The sequence below is a fragment of the Salmo salar genome, chromosome ssa16 (genome assembly GCF_905237065.1).
Source record: "Salmo salar chromosome ssa16, Ssal_v3.1, whole genome shotgun sequence".
Taxonomy (NCBI): Eukaryota; Metazoa; Chordata; class Actinopteri; order Salmoniformes; family Salmonidae; genus Salmo; species Salmo salar.
This window is the reverse complement of record NC_059457.1, coordinates 11394254-11418798: the sequence shown is the minus strand read 5'-3', so window position 1 is coordinate 11418798 and position 24545 is coordinate 11394254. Positions and strand designations below refer to the sequence as shown.

Genomic DNA, 24545 nt, shown 5'->3' with positions numbered 1-24545 from the left:
AAGAAAAGGAAAATATTGGTGTTCTATCCAATAGCGAGTCAGGCTCAACAAAGCTCTTTACCCCTGACTATATTAATTTATACCGCATGGCCATTCTGTTCCTGTTGAGAACTGTTCTCTAGTTTTGCTTGAATGGAGTCCGGCTTTTTTTCTAGCATTGTGTTGTATATACAGTACAGTAACTGGCGTCCATCTTTGATGGGGTCATTGGTGTGTCTCATTACAGAGTTGAGAGGTAAACGGCTCATCTCCATTGGTCAGGCTAAAACCGGGAAACAGTTCTGTCACTAATGTTACCTTCACTCAGTTAGGCATACATCCCATATAGAAGCAGCCTCGTTTAAACACGCTCCTCGTACACCGCATAGAAATAATAGAGCTGTCTAGGTAATTATTAGTCTCATTAAACCGTCTCTCAAAGCTGTGCATGTTAGTGTACGCAGGAGTAATCTCAGCCAGAAGAATGAGAATCCAAAAAAGATTCTGTTTCTGAAAGTCCAGTAAATATCGTAGTATTTTTAATCGTTTATTCAATTGCACTGGATAAATTAGAGATCTTTGCATGAATTAATGTCATTTTCAAAAAACATGATTTCATATTTGTTTAAACAATTTCAGTAGTAATCAAGCTACCAAAAATAAACATGGTAGAATATGTGTAGGTTTACATAATACAAACATACAGTAGTATTTTGTTCCTCACTGGTAATATTTTTCCTGACAAAAAATGTCTACGTATAAGTCAAATTAAGGCCACACTGTAAAACATATATTTTTTTATTAAGTAATGATTTTTAGCGTCTTTATGAGTATCTCCAACATGAAGTATTCTTATGTATAATAGACTTAACCTTTGGTGTTTGTAACGGTCGTCATATGTAATGGACCAAGGTGCAGCGGGAAAATGTATACTCATCTTCTTATTTATTATAAAAGAAGGAAACGACACTAAACAGTCCCGTCAGGTGCTACATACACTAAACAGGAAATAACTACCCACAATTCCCATTACCAAAACACCCCTATACATAGGACCTTCAGTCAGAGGCAACGAGGAACAGCTGCCTCCAATTGAAGGCCAAATCAATAAACTAAACATAGAACTAGAAAGACTAGACTAGAACATAGAAATATACTAACATAGAACATTAACCAAAACCCCGGAGCACTCTAAACAAACACCCCTCTACATAAACACATAGCCCAACAAACCCCGAACCACATAAAACAAACACCCCCTGCCACGTCCTGACCAAACTACAATAACCCCTTTACTGGTCAGGACGTGACAGTACCCCCCCAAAGGTGCAGACCCGGATGCACCTCACACAAGAACACAAAAATAACCCCCCCAAAAAACAAAAATCCCAACTAAAGGGAGGGAAGGGAGGGTGGCCACCGTCACCGACGGTTCTTGTGCTACACCCCCCCCCCTCCCCAACCCACCTACTATGGAGGTGGCTCAGGCTCCGGCCTTACTCCCCAACCTAACGTGTCCACCCCCGCTAAATATTTATTAATTGTTACCCTTCCCGAAGTCTCTGGGCTATGGCGCATCGCTGAAGACCTCGGGCTGATGTGCGTTGCTGTAGACCTCAGGCTGATGCGCGTCGCTGGAGACCTCGGGCTGAAGGGCGACTCTGGCTGCGCCGATTCCGGACTGTAGGGCGACTCTGGCTGCGCCGACTCCGGACTGTAGGGCGACTCTGGCTGCGCCCGACTCCGGACTGTAGGGCGACTCTGGCTGCGCCGACTCCGGACTGTAGGGCGACTCTGGCTGCGCCGACTCCGGACTGTAGGGCGACTCTGGCTGCGCCGACTCCGGACTGTAGGGCGACTCTGGCTGCGCCGACTCCGGACTGTAGGGCGACTCTCGCTGCGCCGACTCCGGACTGTAGGGCGACTCTCGCTGCGCCGACTCCGGACTGTAGGGCGACTCTCTCGGCTCCTGACTGTGGGCCGTCTCTCTCGGCTCCGGACTGTGGGCCGTCTCGCTCGGCTCCGGACTGTGGGCCGTCTCGCTCGGCTCCGGACTGTGGGCCGTCTCGCTCGGCTCCGGACTGTGGGCCGTCTCGCTCGGCTCCGGACTGTGGGCCGTCTCTCTACGGGGCACTGTCGTCGGAAGCTCTGGACGGGGCACTGTCGCCGGACGCTCTGGACGGGGCACTGTCGTCGGACGCTCTGGACGGGGCACTGTCGTCGGAAGCTCTGGACGGGGCACTGTCGTCGGAAGCTCTGGACGGGGCACTGTCGTCGGAAGCTCTGGACGAGGCACTGTCGCCGGAAGCTCTGGACGAGGCACTGTCGTCGGAAGCTCTGGACGGGGACTGCGCACTGAAGGCCTGATGCATGGGGCTGGCTTAGGACGCGCAGGAGCAGGATGAGCTGGACTGGGCTGACGCACTGGAGGCCTGGTGCGTGGGGCTGGTACTGGAGGTATCAGACTGGAGACACGCACCTCAAGGCTAGTGCGAGGAGCAGGAACAGGACGTACTGGACTGGGCTGACGCACTGGAAGCCTAGTGCGTGGTGCTGGCTTTGGAGACGCCAGACTGGTGACACGCACCTCAGGGCTAGTGCGAGGAGCGGGAACTGGATACACCGGGCCATGGGTAAGCACTGGAGGTCTGGAGCGCACCTCCTGCACAACCCGTCCTGGCTGGATGGTCATAGTAGCCCTGTACGAGCGAAGTGCTGGCACAGGGCGAACTGGGCTGTGCAGAGGCCTGATGGTTGCCGTGCGTAGAGCAGGCGTAGGGTAGCCTGGGCCTAGGAGGCGCATTGGTAGCCAGATGTGCTGCTCAGGCATCCTCCTTCCAGGCTGGATGCCCACTCTAGCACGGCACTTGCGAGGGGCTGGGATCACTCGCACCGGACTGTGCGTGCACATGGACGAGATCGTGCGCACTTCCACATACACTGGCGCTCTCTTCTCCACACACTCCCCATAATAAGCACGGGGAGTTGGCTTAGGGCTCACCCTTGGCCCAGCCAAAAAATGTCTTGGGGGTGCCTCTCGTGCTTCCCAATCGGCGCGTATAACGCCTCATACCGGCGCCCCTCTGCCTTGGCTGCCTCTATCTCCTCCAGTGGGCGACGGTATTCACCAGCCTGGTGCCATGGTCCAGCCCCGTCCAGAATCTCCTCCCATGTCCACGATTCCCTGTAGTCCACATAATTCCTCTCCAGCTTCTTACCCCGCTGCTTGGTCCGTTTGTGGTGGGTAGTTCTGTATCGGTCGTCGTATGTAATGGACCAAGGTGCAGCGGGAAAATGTATACTCATCTTCTTATTTATTATAAAAGTAGGAAAAAACTAAAAGATACACGTATACAAAAACAAACAAACAAACAAACAAACAAACAAACAAACAAACGACACTAAACAGTCCCGTCAGGTGTTACATACACTAAACAGGAAATAACTACCCACAATTCCCATTACCAAAACTCCCCTATACATAGGACCTTCAATCAGAGGCAACGAGGAACAGCTGCCTCCAATTGAAGGCCAAATCAATAAACTAAACATGGAACTAGAAAGACTAGACTAGAACATAGAAATATACTAACATAGAACATTAACCAAAACCCCGGAACACTCTAAACAAACACCCCTCTACATAAACACATAGCCCAACAAACCCCGAACCACATAAAACAAACACACCCTGCCACGTCCTGACCAAACTACAATAACAAATAACCCCTTTACTGGTCAGGACGTGATAGTGTTTCACAAACACTAATATATTAAGTCCAGCATCTAAAAAATGGCTTAGATCCAACTTAATTTGATCAGTTCCAAAACTTATTTGTTAGATCAACTTCATATTTTTGATCAGTTACTTTCAGTGATCATGTCTTAAGGTAAAAAAAAATATTCTGTCTCCGATTATTTGCCATTTTAACTTACTTTAGCAGGCATTGCTGAAAACAGTGCTCATTCCACTAGCGGTCAATGGAAGTACAACTGTAAGCATGTGCCTCTAGCATTAAGGGTTGTGCACGGTTGTGTACATGCCCTTGTTGTTGTTCTTCTTCTTGTTCTTGTTCTTGTTCTTCTTCTCCTCTAAATTTGTATTGTCAGATCGCAAACCAACTCAAAGGTGGATATACCGCCACCTACTATACTGGCTGGAGTGTGAGGCCGGCCTCCATATTCATCTATTTCGCTTACATGTATCTCGCCCTGTGATTCTGCCTACTGCTCTGGAGTGTGAATTCATTTCAATTTGTGACACAAAAAGGGAAGGGAAAAAGGACGGGGAAAAGGGAAGAAAAATTTCCCAATCATTCAAATCTCCCCACTATTCCACTACTTGGCTCTATCGGATCCTACACCAGTCGATCAGCCTGGGAGGATGGGATACGCTGCAGTAAAATCTCATACATACCTTGTTGATGGTGGGAATCTCATCTTTGAACGTCAATTTGCCTGTCAGTCGGACAGGCAGACAGCAAGACTTATAATAAGCCACGCTGTACCAAAATAAATGCTAGGTTAGAAGCAAGGGGATATAATGTGCGAGTGAGATAAATACAAGAGATGATTCGGACAGCAACATGAACATGATATTGTTATGGTGGCACAGTGATCATTTTCAGATGGAACCGTTAAATGTATAGGTGTGTCTGTGATGGCCAGTACAGCACGGCTTTGAACGCTGCTTGTCCAATCAGCATCCAGGATCCAGACAACCAGTTTTATAAAAGTATCATAAAGTTTAAAAAAATGGAATTACCCACAATCCTCAGAAAACTGAGCCACATGGCAAGTTGTTGCAAAAAATTTAAATTCTTAAGTTGAGAGTAAGTATTATGAAAATGTATATTAAACTTAAAATTTTCGAATGTCATGCTTTTTGAACATAAAAATTAAGTAAGCTATTCAAATATTCAAGTAACAGTGCATTCTGAAAACCATTTTTTTTTTTTATCTGAATTTTTGGTATAATATTCCCCCCCCCCCCCCAGAATATTTTTTTTTACAGTACAGCCACCACAGGCAATTTAGAGATTTATCCATTTGTATTTGACAATTTAGAGATTTTTTGGTATTTTGGTCCATTAATATTAGTATTTAAACCCATTTAAATGTCAAAAAGTTGACACAAATGTTTAATTTTGTTAGTTTATTTTACTACCATCATCAAAATGTCATGAATTGTAACCACATTTAAATGGACATCCATAAAAAGCTCACTACATTGAATCACACATAGTTTAAAAGCACATTTGATAGAGAATGTTACAAACTGGACTATATGTAGTAACTTACTTTTTAGAGATTGGGTCTAAATAGGTGTTTGAAGGTTGATAGTCTAAATACAGTGTCCTTGTCTTTAACTCATTTCCCGAAAGTTAGACACTTCCCACACACAAACACATTTTTCTCACCCTCACAAGCATCTGCATTAACCAAATTGTGTGTGATTATCCTTAGACATATTCTCCAGACTTACACAGGGAATTGTTGATATCTTGAAAAAAATATATATATTCTAGAGGACATTGTCTTCTGAAAAATGCGCCAAAAATGTATTTTACTTAACGTTCTTTAGTATTTTACAGATAGAAAGATGAACAAAGTATGTGTAAGTCCAATTGTGGAGTGTCTTAATGAAATGAAACCTAAATATTTAGGCTGACATCATCCGTTGTCCAGAAAAAATGTTTTTGTGTGATATGCAAATGTGCACACATTTAATGAGATATCACCTAATTTGCATATTTTAATAAAAGATTTCAGAAAATGTTTCGTGCACAAAAGTATTATATTTGTGTCCACGACGGCATTCAATTGGTAAAAATGTATTGTGATATGATTAAGGTAAAAAATACTGTATTTTTGTGGTGCCTGGCCTATTTTTTACTTAACACTTGTTTTTTTTATTAAATCTTAACTTCTTAAAGCATTGTTGGTTTAAGGGCTTGTTAGTAAGCATTTCACTGCAAGGTCTACATCTGTTGTATTCGACGCATGTGACAAATACGATTTGATTTGATTGAAGTCCAATATTATAAACAACATTACTATGCGTCTCTAGCCAAACTTCCCAGCATGTCTTTTCCTCCTTCCAGTCGTTTACATTTTATTTCTCTATTGAGTGTGCCCTGTAATTAAGTTGCCAGCAGCAGTACCTCATTAGCGTTGGATTAAGCCCTCCGCCGTTGGGTTTTAGCATTAGGTAAACAACAGGAGTCTGTGTTTGCTGTGACCTCTCTGTCACTTTAGCAACACAGTGGCGTCCATTAAGCTACCTCCATCCACATGGTAAACACCCCAGACAGGGCTTTTACATCTACACCTTGTCTAGGTCACAACACTTAGTTACACTCAGCAACCGGCCCACGTTAATGAATGTAACTCTCCAAGTACGGAGAGCTGCTTAACATTTGCTTGTGGTCATTCATCCTCATGCCAAACAGTCTATGGTGAAAACTACTATCACAGCATGCAGTAGACACAAGCCATAAGATAATAACAACAAGAGTTTTTTAACAATGAGATTTTATGGCTCTACTTAAATGTCATATTTTTCTTTGATTGCTGTTTTGGTCCGGACATCTGAGGGGACAGATGTTCTCCCCCAGGACAGACCCAATGCTGACTCGTTCTTTCTTTCTTTCTTTCTTTCTTTCTTTCTTTCTTTCTTTCTTTCTTTCTTTCTTTCTTTCTTTCTTTCTTTCTTTCTTTCTTTCTTTCTTTCTTTAAGTTGAGATCTGTTGCAATTTTCGGTAGTTTTACTGAAGCATCTGTCTCCACCACGAGTGGTTGTTCAGATAGAGCTGTCCCTCTGAGACGGCTGTTTTCGCCCCAGCCCCCTAAGCATCCACGGACTCTACTGTCAGTGACATCTCCATCCCTCTGTCCTCCAGACCCCCCCCCCCGCCACGACTGATAGTGTTTAGTCACCCTGCAACGCGCCAACCCACAGAGGGACTTGTCATCCAGGATGTTTGCTTGACATTGTACACACACACACACACACACACACACACACACACACACACACACAAAACTGCCTTTGATTACCCTGTTGGGACACAGACATATATCTAGTGTCAGGAACAATCTGTTGGGAGTTTGTCTGCTGCGTGGCGTTTGTGACCAGTCGTGGCGTGTGTGTCCAGTCGTGAGCGGCGGAGCAGAAGGTCTCCAGCCGTACATCTGACCCCAGGTGATGGGCTCCAGCACCCTGTCACATAGCATTTGGGCTGGGACCGCTAGGCCAGCGTGGGGCTGTTGGGGTAGGTTGGGGGGCTACAGGGGTGGAGTGAGGAGAGTGAGTCCCCTGTGGGCCCCATGGCCATAATGATCAATAGCACAGAGATGGTGGCAGGTTTCATACTGGAGAGAGGAGCGAGGAGGCTAGGTGACTGAATTGCACCCTGCCGTCATGGCCGAGGGAGTCAGGGTTAGGGGGGACAGGTTGTGAGTTCAACAGGATGTGTGTGAGTCTTGCTTAACATGCTTCTGATCACAAGCCTTCTCTAAGAGCAGCAGGTGCACTATTTCACTGTTACAAATGTGCATCTCGAATGGGTTACAGTTAGTAGACTGTAGGGGTAGTCAGAGGAGCCCAGTGTCACATGGTACTAAGGTCACACAGTGTCACTCAGCCATTGTGATGATGTCACTGGGGCCTACAGGAAAGACAGCTCAGCCTGACCTTGTGGAGGTCACGCAGGGCCAGTGGTGCCAGCTGCGCTCCTCAGGTTGGGGGTCTGTCCCGGGGCCCATTCTCTGTCCCGGTGTGTCTTTGCAGAGACGGGGGGAGCGCGGGTGGCAAAGTCATCTGTTCACTGACGAGGTGACCAGGACACCCGAGGGCCACAAGAGGAGAGGAGGGGAGCAACCTGCCCACTACATTCTACTGCCATCGCTCTCTCTCTCTCTCTCTCTCTCTCTCTCTCTCGGACTGTAGACATACTCTCTTATATATTTTCGATTGAAATTCTATTTATATTCTGTTGTAGTAGACTACATGTAGTACTATATGATATTGTAAATTATTTTGTATTTTTGATATGCTCTTGGAGAAAAGTTCGCTGGCAGACCCTCATGTGGGTTGCCATCTCTTTCTGTAATGCTGTGTTTGTGTGTCTGCATGTAGGGAGGGAGGTTCTTTATGGTGTATTTTCAGTTTGCATTTGATGATGCAGGTGAGATAGGAGCTGAGATCAGAACCCTCCTTTGCATAAAAGTTAATCACGGTGCTGGGAATGTAAATGGCCACCATTCTCTCTGTGTGTGTGCGTGTGTGTGTGTCCTTCGCCCCCCTCTCCGTGTCTGATTGAGGGAAACCAGGGGCCGGCGTTCAGCGGTAATCATCCCAGCAGGGGTCCCCATCGGATGCAGTCCTGTCATTACATTTGTGTTGAACACCGGCCCATTTAAATGTCAGCCTTGATGGGCTGCTAGGCCTGCAGAACGCCGACGAGGACGTAAACACCCGGCAGAGAGAGCGGAACAGCTCCCCGCCACCGAAAAAAGTGATCTGATGAGCAGAAATTAACTTTTAATTACCCAATTCTTTAGACTTTCATAATTGTTTTGGTCACACACACAACAAATGCGAGGCCTGTAATTTGAAAGCTATTTTCGAGATGAGAAAATCCTCTGCGAGGAGGTGCACGTAGATTGGAGGGTGGAGGGAAACAATCATGCCAGTGGATTTCCTTATAGAAAATCCAAATTGCTTATTAGAGTGTTGTGGAGTGTTTACAATATGTGGTTTAAGTGCACAACTGTCTAACAGAGGGGAAACAGTATCTGTGTGTCCTGGTATCAAACACTGGGATGGACATGTTAAAACGCATCTCTTCAAATGTATCAGAACATGCATATTTGGATGGTCCCATTAGATAAGACAGTATCCATGTGGCGATCAACATTATTCCACAGTGCTGCCGAGATTGTCCATAATGTGTCTCTCTATGTGTCCACCGAAGCATCCATATTCTCCCTAAATGTGACAGTCAGGAAACCAGTGACAGACAGACAGGAAACACAACTCTCTTAGCAAGCAGGAGACATTTAGAGAAAGGATGTCCCTGTTAAATAATTCACAGCTGGGAGTCATGGGGTGCAGAACCCCTATCCTTCTACTCACTCTCTCTCTCACACACACACACACACACACACACACACACACACACACACACACACACACACACACACACACACACACACACACACACACACACACACACATTCACAGACAAACAGAGACATGAGGGCCTGAGGAGTACAATGACATTTTTGTGATAACACCCTACTACTCACCAAAGAAAAAAAGATACATTCTCCCTCAAAAGACAACATCATATTCTGTCTCAAATCAAAAACACATCTTTCAGTCATATAGTCACATCATCATAGCTTTCCCATAGCTTTCCCCATGACAATTAGCACTGTCAGATGTTAGCCATTTCCTCATGGGTGAATCCATTTGAATTCAATCACTTTTTGATAACATCCTGTTCAATTAAAAAAGAAATATCCATACATGTTTGCCCATGGAAGAAGTGGTCATAAAGTGACTTTTTGGACATGAATGCCAAAATATTCTGGAGATGAAGGTGTTTATTTTACACCCCACCCTGCCATGAGACATCCAGGTCTTCATCACAGTCAAATATAAACGGTTGAGTTTGACAGCATTTCAAATCTTACAAATAGTGTTGTCAAACTATTTTGTTATTTCTTTAATAAAATGTAAATGATTGCAAAATGTGTAAACCTGAATACAGGGTGGGTGTCATTTCAATCATAGAAATATAATTCATAGAATGGACCTATCCCTTCAACCACTGCAATTTAGCTGGTACACCAATGATATTTAAATGTAATTGCAATTTTTATTTCTAATTACTACAACAAAGATGACCGCCGGTCCACCCACCGTCGAATGTTAACTTAAATGGACATGTATTTTCTATCATCTATCGTTCTAGGATTTCAATCGGTTTTCTATAGAAGATTGACAGTATAATTTAAAACAACAGATATTCCCATTCAAGTCAATATTCTCTGGTATGTGTGGACCTCCAACCATCTTTGTGGAACCATTTGAAAGTCAATTTTAGTACATTTATCAGCCAAGACATGACACCCACTATGCATTCAAGAACATGTTGTGTCTCAACCAATGGTGGGAACAACACAAAAACATTAGACTATGTAAAATAGGGACTAAGCTTCAACATAAGTGAATTTTAAGGAGTTTATGCGTTTTAAATAATTGACGTTAAAGGTTTAAAAAGAATGACCAAATTTTTATTTACAGAGTTCAAATGTACTCGCATTGAAACCATGAAAAGGAATCCAGAAATTAAAAAAAGAGTTTGACAACCATGTTTGTAAGCTTTTCAATTGTATCAGTCTCAACCGTCTATCTTTTCCAGTGATGAAGACATGGATGTCTCATAGTATGGTAGGGCAAAATGGGTCAACTTTGAGCATCTTCATCTCGTGAATGTTTTGGCAAAAACTTTCTGAGCACTTCGACAATGGGCAAATGTGTATGGAAGGTTTCATTCAAATCGAAAGGAGTGCTGTCAAAAAGTGATTGAATTCAAATGGCTTTACCCTGATGTAATTCGGTTCAGTGTTTTGTTCTACAGGATAGCAGAGACGTTTTGGGTGCATAGTGTCCCTCCCTGTTCAGTATAGATAGGCTGTCTGAATTGACAATGGTTAGAAGTATGATGTAGTAGATGCCACAATGTGTCAAGCCAGTTCAACATTGCAGGGCAATGGCCTTCGGAATACAATAGTACTTCTACGAGGAACTTTTCCCCTGAGGCAAAGTTTACAGATAAACAAAAAGGCCGAGCGCAAAAGAGGACACATGGAAAGATACACAGAGGAGGAGGAACAGATAGACATATATATTTGAGACAGATAAAAATAACTTTTGTTGAGGGAATGTAAGTGCCACATATTCCACAGAGTGTGGTCTCCACCTAGTGGACAATGAGAGAAATAGCTTTGTTTTGTTACAGCAAATGCACATCACGTTGTCTCAGGGCTCCGTAGTATTGTGCAACAGTATATAATCAGACACCAGAGCTTACGAATGCAGGTCTCATTCAAAGGAAGTGGGGGAAGCTGTCAAATCTGGACATGACCCTCCACCGCAGGCCTGTGTGTCAATGCCCGGGGTGGGAGGGGTTGGGGGGGTGGGTGGGGGGGGTGGTCTGCCTGTCAATGTCAGTGAAATGAGCAGCCAGTGATGGCTCTGAGGTTAGAGGTCCCTTCCCTAAGGCTGCTATGGGCTATGGAATGCTGCTGGCCACCCAGTCCCATCTATCCTGTCTCCCAGCACCCCAGCCCCATGTACCCTGCACCCCAGCCCCAGGGTCCAGCTCGACCTCCCACCACCCCACCCACAGGGTCTAGCCCAAACCCCATCTGTTCACTGGTCTCATGACCAGTGGCCTCAATGTGTGGCTCTTTGCCACTCTAAAAATCTATTTCTTACATAAGGTTCTGTGAATATCCCTATGTGTGTTCCTCTCTGTCAGATGGGCCATCAAACAGGAGGGGCTGAGAAGAGCGGGCCAATGGAAGCCGTCCAAGGTAGAGAACCCAGAGTGGAACAAGCTGACCTACATGTGGCCCTCTCTGCCCAGTGGAGAGCTCAACCAGGTGAGCCCTCTTCTTGTATGGGCCAGTACGAGATCCATGGTACACCTGGAACTGGTCCAGGGTACATACATTCAGTCCAGTGAGTGCTAGTCTCTGAAGGGTCCAGAATAAAATGAAGGCCTATATCAAAGCAACCTATACAGCCATTGTCAATGGTCCACACACACAATGCAGTATGGATAATATGTGTGTGTATTGGCTGAGAAATCTCTCTCAAAGTACCCAGTCAGTTAGAGCGAGGAGCAACATGCTGACTGACTGTCAGAGTGGATCTGTGTTGTTATGCCATGGCATATCTCCTCTGTCTGTCTGTCTGAAGGATCAGATGAGGCAAGTCGGACAGGAGCATGACAGGCTTGTTAGGAATGAATCGGTCTACTGAGCACAACCACTGACTGACAGGTTCACATTTTACACTCATTGAATAGAGACTAACAAATGTTTAACAAGTTGTTTTATCATGAAATCGTATATAATGGAATAATCATAAGGTGTGTGTGTGTGTGCGCGTTTGTATGTGGGTGTCGTAGGCCCATTGTAGGGTAAGATATAAAAGATATCCTGTGCTTTTCAGCTTTTGTGCAACCTTAACTTGCCTTGGAAGTGTAGTTTGCTCATTCATTTGCACTGTTGTTGAGACACACACCAGAGGGAAGAATAACCAGGCTACTTTACACTTTTGAATGCCCCTGCAGGACCTGAGCTGGCCACTGGAGAGTGCCCTAGTCCCCTGTGCGCCACCACTGACTGACTCCAACAGGAAATGGCACTGTTTCAGACCTGCACCACTGAGATTGAGGGTACTGAGAAACAGACAGGGGGTAGAAAAGGCCAAGGCCATAACTGTTACAGTACCCAACCTTATACTGAACACTTGGTGAGGACAATATCCTCTCAGTTCTTCTACACCCTCCTCTCTGACACTGACAACTACATCTTAAGTATGTGGGTACATCTCATTCCACATCCACTATAGGCAACACAATATTGTCAATTACAGTTCCGTTTTAAATATTGCAATGTACACCAGTGGTATAGTAGCATCAGTCAAAAGCCTGAAGCATCTGTAAAGTAAGTCACTCTGGATAAGAGCATCTGCTAAATTACTAAAATGTACATGTAAATCATAGCGATAGCTGCACATTTAGTAGGGGGCACACTTATGGTTCTGGTTTAGGCCTGATGTTCTCACCGCAGGATTTTACACATCCTGAAAAAGATCCCTTAGTCTCAAATGAGATGATTTATGTAGATGTATTAATTTTGCTTCAGATCATATATGTATTAGCACATTAGGCCTGATTCAGAAGTAAGAGGACTCTCTACTGTTCACCAATCATTTGGAAAAGAATGCATAGCCTTCAACCCCCACACAACCCACCAATGAGTGTTCATTCACTCAAGGTAAAGTCAAGCCTGAAATTGGAGTTTCTGATCCAGGAATATAATTTGTACCTCCTAATTAACTCAATCAGTTCTCCGTCTTTGGAGCAAAGTAAATAAAGCTGCCCTGGGTTCCCGTTTACAGATGAGCACATGCAGCCTGCCTGACCTTTGACCTTTCAGTCTGTGTCAGCCTCTCCTTCATTATGGGCTCAGGCCTGGAATCTGGGGCATCATTTGCATAAGTTAATTCCTCGTTACGATCCCCCTCGCAGCCGTGTGAGGCCAGGGAATAGAACTGATTATGATTCTGTTTCCCTCCATTCATCTGTGCAGTAGGAAGCCTCTCGCCAGCACAGCACAGAGACTCAAAGCAGAAAGAGGCGCCAGCAGGGAGAGGGAAAACATTAACACGGCAGAAATCCACAGCCTTGAGTTTCAGCGGTTCCTTGAGAGGTAAAACCTCAAGTTGAATTGAAATATATTCATGACGAAAAAATATATTTATTTTCATTTCCCCTCGTGGTTGGGAAGGGTAGAACAGTACAGTCAATCTATACTGTAATTCTTTCTTCTCAGGTGCACAGAAGCTCTTCATCTGCCCCACGCTGCTCTCAGGCTCTTCCTCACAGACGGCAGGGAGAGAACTCTACTCCAAGATCTGATTCCAGACCAGCTGGTATTGAAATCATACTTTTGAATCAACTTTTTAAACTTTTAAGTCAACTTTTTGGACAAAAGATTTAACTCATGTATTCTTTCCTCTCTGTGTCATTGAGGTGTATGTGTCCTGTGGGCAGCCGTGGGTTAACCCTCATCTCAGCCATGGTAGAGTGTCCAAACAGCGCCACCTTCTCCACCTGGAGCAGGACGTGTCCCAGATCCGCCACTACAGCACCCTCTGCCACCAGCATGGTTGGTACATCCCAGAAGACCAATCAGCACTCATAAAACGTGCATACGTCCATCAATGGCAATGCATTCTGAACTGTGGCATGTCATTAGGCCTACATATTGAAGAAATAGTATGAAAACAATTTTACCCTCTTTCTCTGCGTTTATGTGATGTGTGCAGTAGAGCCTTATGTTTCCTTGCTGTCTCCCCAGATATGATACTGGAGGTAAGAGGTGAGATACAGGAGGGCTCTCTGCTCACTGTGGCCCCCTGTGGTGTTTTCTATGAAGAGCAGAGCCAAAGAGTCAACGCCCCAGTAGGAGAGTGCTGATCATGATCGTGATCACCACAACAGTCTCATGTGAGTCTGTCAGTAACAACTAACAAGGCCATTCAGGTCCACTCTCTGATCCTGCATACTAAAACTGCATAATATGTCATTATGTCCTTCCGTTATTGTCTTGTAAATGTGTTTAGCTTCATGAAAAGAAGTCCCTCTTTCAGTGTTATTTGCGTCTTGACATCATGTGTGCTTTTCTGTTTCGGAAGGGACTCGCACTCAAGAGCTCACCAGAAAATAAAGATGCACCCTACTTTCAAATACACATGGCAAGGGAACCACGAGGAAGATGTAATACAAAATGTTGTGGAAAATGGCTGCAGTAATACTGACCAACCTGCTAAGAACAGGTTAAGCTGATTTAAACAAACATACAGCCTTTGTTTCTGTGGGGTTGACAGGGTATTCTGTTTCACTAGCACCAGTGCTCCATTGTTCTAGATTTTCATGGCATTGTGTGTCAATTATTTCTGCTTTCTCTCTCTGTGTTGTTTCTCTATAGGTTGCAACAGTGCGGTAGGAGCATCACACAGGCCCACAGACAGCAGTTCGAGTTCAGTAAGGGCAAGATAGTAAGCTGCAGAAACCCCTGTCTGGCTGTTTGGGTCGCTGGCCATGGGGCAGTGGGGGAAGGTGGGGTAAAAGCAGGGTCACCCCTCCAGTTGGTACACAGTAACCCGTCTTACTCAAACCAACGTTGGACACTGAATGAGGGAGAGAGGTAGGAGAATGGACCCCATGTGAATTGATACTAATGTCAGAGCGTGACCCTGTCTGTCTATCCTCCCATATCACACTGATGTATTAGTTGACCCCCTTTGACCCTGTCTAGGGCACTGTACTGTGCCTATGAGATCCAAAATGACAGGGTCAAAGGTCTTTTCGTGTTTTGGGAAGCCATTGGGAAACGTTTATGAAAGTAGTTGTTATAAAGATACTCTTTGTTTTGATTATTGTTTGTCTCTTCACACAGGACTCTTCATCTGTTGGCCAACCCTGAGCTGGTATTGTCTGTTTCCATGACTACAATCCCCCCAGGAGACTCCTGCTCTGAACCCCCTCTCCTCACAAGCTGCTCTGTAGTCCTACAGGTAAGACTCACTGACACGCAAAGGAAGTCAACAACAACAACGAACAAGTACAACAACAAGTACATACTGAAAGTATCATGGTTTGATCTCTTTTATATACTGCCTTTTCAGAAATACAAGCCCTATAGTGACGGAGCAGCCAACCAGAAGTGGGGCTGGTTTCCAGATCTTACGGTTCTGAGTGCATTCTACACCTCATCTCTGGACCAGGAAGTGACTGCAGCCAATCAGGCCTCAGTGGGTACCGCCTGTGTGTCCCCAGAACCACTACACCAGCAGGTATACCAGAACCAGTCCAGAACAACTGCTGTAGCACACTGTACTTGACACAGTGCTAGGTATCCACACCCATTCTGTTCTGCTGTACACTTTTAGAGTATTCTGTGGTTTTATGCACTGGTTATGAGGATTATAGGAAGATTAGAAAGGAGTGGTACATTTTGGATACCAGCTGTACATCCTCCTTTGCTTAGGTCGTTCTTTGGGAATAATGCTGTGCCTATACAGTATTGCATACTCTCGGAATAATTATGTATGCACTATACCAGAGGAGGCTAGTTATAGAAGGGGCTCATTGTAATGGCTGGAATGTAATTATGGAACGGAGTCAGATACGTTGTTTCCATGTGTTTGATGTGTTTGGTACCATTCCATTTATTCCATTCCAGCCATTACAATGAGCCTGTCCTCCTATATCTCCTACCACCAGCCTCCTCTGTACTCTACAGTATCTCATACTGTGCTATGTGGGGGCAGGGTTTCTCCTTCGCCAGGTCAGGTGTGAGTGGGAGCAGAGTGAAGGTGTGTCCTAGCTGTTCCACTGGGCTGAGAGGGAGAGGAGTTCTCCAGAAGCTTCCTCCAGGATCCTCCTCCCTCTGCTGTATGGCCAGTCACAACCACCAGCTCAGCCCAACTGGACACTTCAGGATCCTAAAGGTCCACCAGGTAGTGCAACCTGGACTTGGGGGTAGACGTAACATAGTAAACGTAAATCTGTCTCCCTCCATTTAGTATGACATGGTACGTTTCGTATGATATGTGTTCATTTGCGGATGTCCATCAACCGTTTCGTATGATATGTTACGAATTTCAATTAGTGGCGGCTAACTTTAGCTAGGGTTAGGGGAAGGGTTATCCAACACGCTAAGTCGTTGCAAAGTTGCTAATTAGCTCAAATGGGTTGCTAGACGTTCGCGTTACACCCCCACCCATCCTCCACAACCAAGTTGTTGGCTTATGTAACCTTCTCTCTTATGTAACCATACCCAACGTAACATATCATACTGATTTTATTGTCACACATTTACTGTGTTACATCTAGTCTTTGAGGCCAGGCTGGGTAGTGGAACATCCAATATCCCCCTACAGCATTCCCTGAAATCAAGTGGGTGTGAAGTTTATTATCCAAGGCGGTGCAGATGGCTGCACTGAAGTAAACATGTTCTCCTTATGAACCCCCAGGAGAGTGTGTGTATGTGTGTGTGTGTCCGTCTGTGTCCGTATGTCTGCATATCTGTCTGTGAGGGACTAAGACTCCAGCTGTGTCCTCCTGCAGACGGAGCTCAGTGAGTCTGCGGCAGACGTCACTCTGCAGCGTCTAGACGAGTGTCTGGGAGTCACTGAGGACGGAGGCTGCGGTGCTGCAGAAGCAGACGCCGTCCCCAGAGGTGTGCAGCGCAGCCCGGACCAAGCCGAGCGTGAAGCTCTTGGCCCACAGGAATGGGCAGGGGGGCCTAGAGGAGGGCCAGCTGATCACGGCGGCAACAATGCCTCTGGTGAGATACCACAGGGGCCACTGAAACAGGCAAATAGACAGTGTATGACTTTGTTGTTTTCTAGGTGGACGGTATGAATTGAATGTATGCGTTTCTGTGTATCTGTAGTTGTTGTCAGAGTGCACCCGCCTGCTCCAGCTACCCAGAGCTCAGGTACTCACCCTGCATCAGCTCAAAGCCTGGGCCCTCAATGACTGTCTGCAGGATGACACAGACACACAGAGGTTAGATGACCTTTCTGATAACCAGTATCTGTTGACCTTTGACACTGACCTCTCCTCTAACCTCAGGTTCAGAGACAGTGTTCCAGGTAAGTGCTGAGGACATGAGCTCTGTAGATGACGGTCTGCTGGCGCTAATACTGAGGTCCCCCATCCATATCTGGGTGTCCTGTGGAGAGCCCTACCTCCCTTCAGATGGTGAGATACACACACACAATGGTGCTTGCATTTGCTAAGGGAATTTGATATTATGAAATTGGATGTAAATAAATGTAGAGTCATTTCCTTGCTCCTTTCTCTTACTACTACAGCACATTAGTCCATCCTGTTTATTCTTGTTCAGTTATTTTCTTGCCTGTGGGTGAATCTTGGCAGCATTGCCCTGGGGGGGAGGCCCAACCCAGACGAGACGCTTCTTCATTTAATAACACATTTCATGCATGGCCTGTAATGGCGAGATGCTAATGAGACGTGTGTTTTTCTGCCTGGATGATGATTTTGCAGATAATGTTCTCTTTGCTTAAGCCTTGTACGAACTCGGGCAGCAATTAGGGGGTTTGTAAAGCACTACACTTTTCTATACACATAATCCCGGCGTGTGCGTCATGTTGCCTCAGTTGTCAGGGGAAGAGGGAAGCTGCAGAGGGCTCTGTGGCTCCAGAAGGAGAGAGAGTACTGACTGATCTAGCGATCAAGAGACACAAGGTGAGGCACCTGAAAGGTTTGCTCTGCTTTCTATCCATCGTGGCTGCTGTGGCTTCATGAAATGCAGGGCGATAATGCATCCCAGTGAACATATTTCAATTCTGTGACATTTGAAAATCTAGTGTCGTGTGGCTAGCCTGATCTACCATCCCTGACCTAACCGTTGCGAATCCATGTGGCGAAACCGAATGTAAGCTGGCGAGAGCAGGATGGTGGAACCCGGCCATCCCGTGTCCTCGTCGTGTACTATGGGGGAGTAAACTAGATTTGCTCATTCAATGACATTACAGCTCCGTTAGTATAGGCAGTGTTCCTCCTTGTACGCATGGGTACAATCTTGGGTGTAGAATAGCCCCTAACAGTGTCCCCTCTATACCCCTGCGTTCACCCAGCCCGCCGTCTCTCCAGACCAGGTCCAGCCTCTCTGGTACCCACCCAGAGTCCTGCCAGGCCTGTGGTGGTTGAGCAAAGCTGGCTACAGCCCAGCCATGAGGAACTGACTCGGGACCAGGAGCTGCACAACACTGAGGTATGGATGTACTTGTTGCACAACAAAATAATAATACTTTCGCTTGTCTTTTCCTACTAGCTCTGACTTTACTGATAACGACTTTACTGGGGGAAAATGCACTTACTGCGACTGTGATATGTGGTTGTCTCACCCAGCTACCTTAAAATGAACGCACTTCACTATAAGTCGCTCTGGATAAGAGCATCTGCTAAATGACTAACATGTCCAATGTCAAATGTGAAACTGCATCACTGGTAGAGACTCTGAGAGCACTCTTCTGATATAAGCACGGTACTGAGGAGCATGGTAGTGGCAGGGTTGTGATCCTTCAGAGGTTAGATAGTGAGCTTATAAGGGTTGTGATCCTTCAAAGGTTAGATAGTGACCTTATAAGGGTTTTGATCCTTCAGAGGTTAGATAGTGACCTTATAAGGGTGTTGATCCTTCAGAGGTTAGATAGTGACCTTATAAGGGTTTTGATCCTTCAGAGGTTAGATAGTGACCTTATAAGGGTTTTGATCCTTCAGAGGTTAGATAGTGACCTTATAAGGGTTTTGATCCTTCAGAGGTTAGATAGTGACCTTATAAGGGTGTTGATCCTTCAGAGGTTAGATAGTGACCATATAATCATGTGGCGTTGATAATCCCTTTTTTTCTTTTCAGACTCGACTTGGTGAGATGGAGGCCACTTCCAGAGAAAGGCCACAGGCCACTTCCACAGAAGAACTCCCAGGAACTGTACCATCAGCCTGATGTCAAAAGAGTTAAGGTGTACCACAGTGGAGACAGGCATGTATCTGTCCACGTCTGGGGCAAAGCATCGAAGAGGTACTTCCTCCAAATAGAGAGTCTGATATCATACTCCGGTCTAGGTTGTCTATGGGGCGCCGTTTGTAGCATGCTATATTTTGTGATAAAGAGAGAGGAGGCGCCAGGTAGCCTAGCAGTTAAGAACATTGGGCCAATAACTGGTTTGAATCCCCGAGCTGACTATGGGAAAAATCTGTCAATGTACCCTTGAGCAAAAGCACTTAACCCTAATTGCTCCTGTAAGTCACTCTGGATAAGAGAGTCTGCTAAATGACTCAAATGAATTTCATGCCGCAGAATTAATATTTTTCACAAAATATAGCTAGCACGTTACAAACAGCGCCCCCTATATCTCCTCGGTGACCGTGTGTTGCTATATGTTTCAGCTGCTGAGCTACAGTACTGTGAGGCTGGCCCTGTCCTGGTCCACCTCCAGGCTATGCGCTGCAGACGGCAGGCTTCTGAGCTCCTGGGAGGACATCCGCAGGGTGTGTCAACAGGACAGCCCTTCATCAGCCCTAAAGGTCAGCAGGCCCTGGTTCACCTCTAAACTCTGACCCCTCCTACTGACTGTCACACAGAGAGTAGGGGTTATTCTGATGTTTTGATTAATAGAAAGAAAGTGAAATACATTCCTGTGGATTGCTCATTTATACAGATCTATTTATATGAGCATTTGTGCTGTCTTTTCTCTCTGTCCAGATTGTGGGGAAAAGATTGAGATGAGAGCTATCTTCGCTCGAATGATGAGATCTCTAGACTCTGGTAATACCACAACAGACAGGGGACCAAAGGAGCACCTGACCACCACAGTAAGAGGAGAAGGGATAACTGTACCTGGGCATTATGCTACTAATGGTTATATAGATGATTACTGTCTTTTTTAGACTCCATGTGGCTGCCATTCTCTCCATTGGACTGCAGAAGCATAGAACTGTTACAAAACAACTGTACCATGCCTGATCAAGATTGGTGTTATCTACTGTTTTTGGACTGTCGCTATGTTCAAGCAATTCCCAATGGGACAGTAACTACCAGGAAGTGTGTGATGTTATATATTCACCACTAGTGGGAAGCAGTGGTATAAGCGAGTCATAAACTCAGCAAAAAAAGAAATGTCCCTTTGTCAGGACCCTGTCTTTCAAAGATAATTCGTAAAAATCCAAATACTGTTTCCCATGCTTGTTCAATGAACCATAAACAATTAATGAACATGCACCTGTGGAACGGTCGTTAAGACACAAACAGCTTACAGACGGTAGGCAATTAAGGTCACAGTTATGAAAACTTGTAAGGCAGGTCCTCACCAGACATCACCGGCAACAACGTCGCCTATGGGCACAAACCCACCGTCGCTGGACCAGACAGGACTGGCAAAAAGTGCTCTTCACTGACGAGTCGCGGTTTTGTCTCACCAGGGGTGATGGTCGGATTCGCGTTTATCGTCGAAGGAATGAGCGTTACACCTAGGCCTGTACTCTGGAGTACAGTCACAGCATCATCGGACTGAGCTTGTTGTCATTGCAGGCAATCTCAACGCTGTGCATTAAAGGGAAGACATCCTCCTCCCTCATGTGGTACCCTTCCTGCAGGCTCATCCTGACATGACCCTCCAGCATGACAATGCCACCAGCCATACTGCTCGTTCTGTGCGTGATTTCCTGCAAGACAGGAATGTCAGTGTTCTGCCATGGCCAGCGAAGAGCCCGGATCTCAATCCCATTGAGCACGTCTGGGACCTGTTGGATCGGAGGGTGAGGGCTAGGGCCATTCCCCCCAGAAATGTCCGGGAACTTGCAGGTGCCTTGGTGGAAGAGTGGGGTAACATCTCACAGCAAGAACTGGCAAATCTGGTGCAGTCCACGAGGAGGAGATGGCCACACAAGATACTGACCCCCCCCCCTTTGTTCAGGGACACATTATTCAATTTCTGTTAGTCACATGTCTGTGGAACTTGTTCAGTTTATGTCTCAGTTGTTGAATCTTGTTATGTTCACACAAATATTTACACATGTTCAGTTTGCTGAAAATAAACGCAGTTGAAAGTGAGGACGTTGCTTGTTTTGCTGAGTTTATATGATGTGTACCAAGTCTGTGCTGAGTGTGTGAATCATTGATGTTGGTTTGTTGTCATCTATATGTATGATGATGATCATACTATTGAATTCGAACCATAAAAAACACTATTCAGAACCAAAGAGGAATAATGTATGCTTTGTCTTTTCAGATTTGTCTGAAGGAATTTACTGTAAATGCTCCATACCCTTCTGTAAGCTCGAGTTGATTTCAAGTTTCAAAGTTGATTTGTCACATGCACAGGGTACAGCAGTTGTAAAACAGCACAGTGAAATGCTCTCTTGCGAGCTCTTTCCCAACGATACAGTAATAAAAGTAATAACATAGATACGGAAAACAAGAAGTACGAGAGAATACCGGGTGACGTGACTGTTGATTGCTGTATAATTGGATACTACTGTCTTAACTTGGCTCTAGGGGCGCTGTTATCTAATGAAGGAAGACAATTCGATACACCTCCATACTATGCAAAAAATGGGTTTGGCTTTTGATTGTAAAGTATCCCTGTCCTGAAGTATGTTCCAAAACATTTGTCAGCCAATGCTTCAAACGAACAGCAGATGGCACTAATGCACCAGATTTCCATTAGTGTACCACCCAAAGCAAAGCACACAGTAGGCTGGCTACCTTACTACCCCAGTACTCTTTATTGCTGCCCGTCTCTGTAAACTTCTTATTTCACGCAGAACGACAGCTGAGCTGTAACTGCTGCAGGCAGTGTTGTGGGTAATGGTGTGGAGATTTAGCGCTGGTAATTTGAGGATTACAGTGTTGAGCGAGAACAGAAGTGGACTGTTTACCCCAGCTTTACTCTGGGCTTATATGAATCGTCTGCCGTGTCTATTATTTATCAAACAGTCTCCCAGATAATTGGGAGCGTTCTCTAAAGTAATTCCTGATTTTATGATTCTCTCTATATATAATTACTTCTAAATCTCAAAGATTAAATGTTCTTTTCATGGCTTGCATTTATTAGATAGTGGTTCAATGAGAGTTACGTTTGAGATCTTAATCTGATGATATTGCAGACACATGGCTTTTTATTTCCGGCTCTTGGTACAGTATGATGTAATAGAAGGCATTTCAGTCGGACGATATGATGACCATTCAGTCCAGTTGTGTACCCTGTCCATCGCTAGCTCACCTACCACCAGCACGGCCTTGACCCCACAGTTGATACTCCTGACTTCCTGATCTGAGCATCTCACTTGCATTCGCACTGGGCACGCAACGGTCGAATCCACGTTGTTTCCACGTCGTTTCAATGAAATGATGTTGAACCGACGTGGAATAGACGTTGAATTGCCGTCTGTGCCCAGTGGGTTTGTGCTGTAATCACTTGGAGACAGTCGGTTAAAAAAACAAACAGCAGGCGGAGGCACGGTGACCTTGGTTTAGATTAATGCCAGCTCTGCTAGTCACATTCTGGACAACAGTTGCATGCTCTGGAAGAACCTCTAATCCCATGATTTACCAAGAAACCACAAACAGATCTGGGACCAGGCTAGGTGACAACACAGAGATGACTTTCCTCCATGTCCTGGTTCTGCACTGGGGAAATGCTCTACGTCTAAAATACACCTGTGTGATGTCAAGGAAGGCAACCGCTGGACTACACCTACATAGGTCCAACCAGGAGAGGCCTGAGGAGAGCAGCTGGCTGCTCCACAGAGAGACAGCCAGGCCATGCTGCACGACTGTCTGCCTTGCACCTTAGTAAGTACGGTAGTTATAGTAAACTAACAAATGATGCAGTATACTGTAGAATACTATACTACACACTGTAGTATCCCTTGATCATTTGTAGTACTGAGTATAGAATTGTGTTGTATACTGTAGAATACTATAGCAAATACTACAGTATTATTCACACAAAAAATGGTTGTAAATACTACAGTATTATTATTATTTTTTTAAATAAGTACTTCAGTGTCTGTGAAAACACTACAGTATTTAATTGGCCTATACGCTGACAATTCCCCTCCCCCATGTACCAATTTGTGTCACCCATAAGTGAGAAACCTATATGCCAAGTATAGACCATATATTGTGTTCCCTACAGGTTATAGAAAATATCCATTCAGACTCCAGTCCTACCTACCTACAGGACACAGGATGTTGGTGGCACCTTAATTGGAGGGGATGGGCTCATGGCAGTGGCTGGAGCGGAATAAGTGGAATGGTATCAAATGGTTTCCATGTGTTTGATAACATCCCATTCGCTCTGTTCCGGCCATTATTATGAGCCATTCTCCCCTCGGCAGCCTCCACTGTTACAGATTATGGACAATTTGCTCTTTTAGTATTTCTCCAGTAGGTTTCCTCCAGGAGAAAGCCTCCACTTCTATGTCTAAAATAATTAAACAAAAACGCCATAGTAAATACTACAGTAATGTAAATAAAAACACTACAGTAAATACTACAGATACTGTAATATTATTGTTATTTTTACATGTGAATAATACTGTAGAATTTACAAAAAAGTAGTATACTACAGTCCTCAAAACACTACAGTAATTACTATAGCATATACTATAGTGAAATGTAAATGCTACAGTGTACTACAGTGAATACTACAGTAAGGTCTGCAAAAACACTACAGTGAATACTATAGTATTTATATCATAGTATACTATAGTATGTTTTCATGTTGGTAGGACATTAAAACTTTACCACTCTGGTGGCTTGACTTCCATTACTTTTAATGATTTTAATGAGCTGGACTCATTGGCTTGTTTTGGCTTTTTTTTACAACTTTTCTTTCTATTGCCTCTGGGTCCTCTGTTGTGTGCTATTGGCTTTGAGGTCCTGGCCATGAAAATCAGCTGGATTTCCACCTGTCCGTGTGACAATTTATCACATTGTTGAGACAGAAATTGCACGAGCAATAGAAATGTTGGTTGTTTGGAGATCAATAAAATGTAGGATGTCTCTAGAATGTAGCTTCTCTCGTCTGAATTGCTTAGTTAGGGAGAAATGACCATGATGTTGATGGCAAATGGCAAAAGACGTACTTCACCTGCACTCTGTACTTTGTTAGCCTTGTGGGTAAAAAAAAAATAGATATGATCTCAATTAAG

At 44.9% G+C, this 24545-nt stretch overlaps 1 protein-coding gene and 1 non-coding gene across 7 annotated transcripts in view; both read left to right on the top strand.

Annotated features, from left to right (window-relative positions):
* The window catches only part of LOC106573235 (doublecortin domain-containing protein 1), a 45052-nt gene extending 24404 nt beyond the window's left edge, over window positions 1-20648 (top strand). The window contains exons 9-25 of one of the 6 annotated variants that reach the window (XM_045696918.1): window positions 11535-11658; window positions 12354-12458; window positions 13378-13497; window positions 13621-13720; window positions 13821-13956; window positions 14149-14297; window positions 14779-14997; window positions 15250-15367; window positions 15479-15646; window positions 16124-16312; window positions 16923-17142; window positions 17251-17295; window positions 17433-17561; window positions 17981-18597; window positions 19243-19407; window positions 19776-19913; window positions 20092-20648. In XM_045696918.1, the coding sequence (XP_045552874.1) occupies window positions 14296-14297; window positions 14779-14997; window positions 15250-15367; window positions 15479-15646; window positions 16124-16312; window positions 16923-17142; window positions 17251-17295; window positions 17433-17561; window positions 17981-18042 (1152 nt within the window). In that variant the 5' untranslated portion in view covers window positions 11535-11658; window positions 12354-12458; window positions 13378-13497; ... (1 more) ...; window positions 13821-13956; window positions 14149-14295 and the 3' untranslated portion in view covers window positions 18043-18597; window positions 19243-19407; window positions 19776-19913; window positions 20092-20648. Of the gene's footprint in view, window positions 1-11534; window positions 11659-12353; window positions 13498-13620; window positions 13721-13820; window positions 13957-14148; window positions 14298-14778; window positions 14998-15249; window positions 15368-15478; window positions 15647-16123; window positions 16313-16922; window positions 17143-17250; window positions 17367-17432; window positions 17562-17980; window positions 18598-19242; window positions 19408-19775; window positions 19914-20091 lie in introns of those variants that run through there. The other 5 variants (XM_045696921.1, XM_045696919.1, XM_045696920.1 and 2 more) reach the window with 5 other exon arrangements.
* A 3102-nt stretch (window positions 20649-23750) lies between these two features.
* On the top strand, window positions 23751-23805 carry LOC123727935 (U7 small nuclear RNA). Its single transcript, XR_006759897.1, has one exon. It is a non-coding gene; the product is annotated as a U7 small nuclear RNA (small nuclear RNA).
* The last annotated feature ends 740 nt before the right edge of the window (window positions 23806-24545 follow it).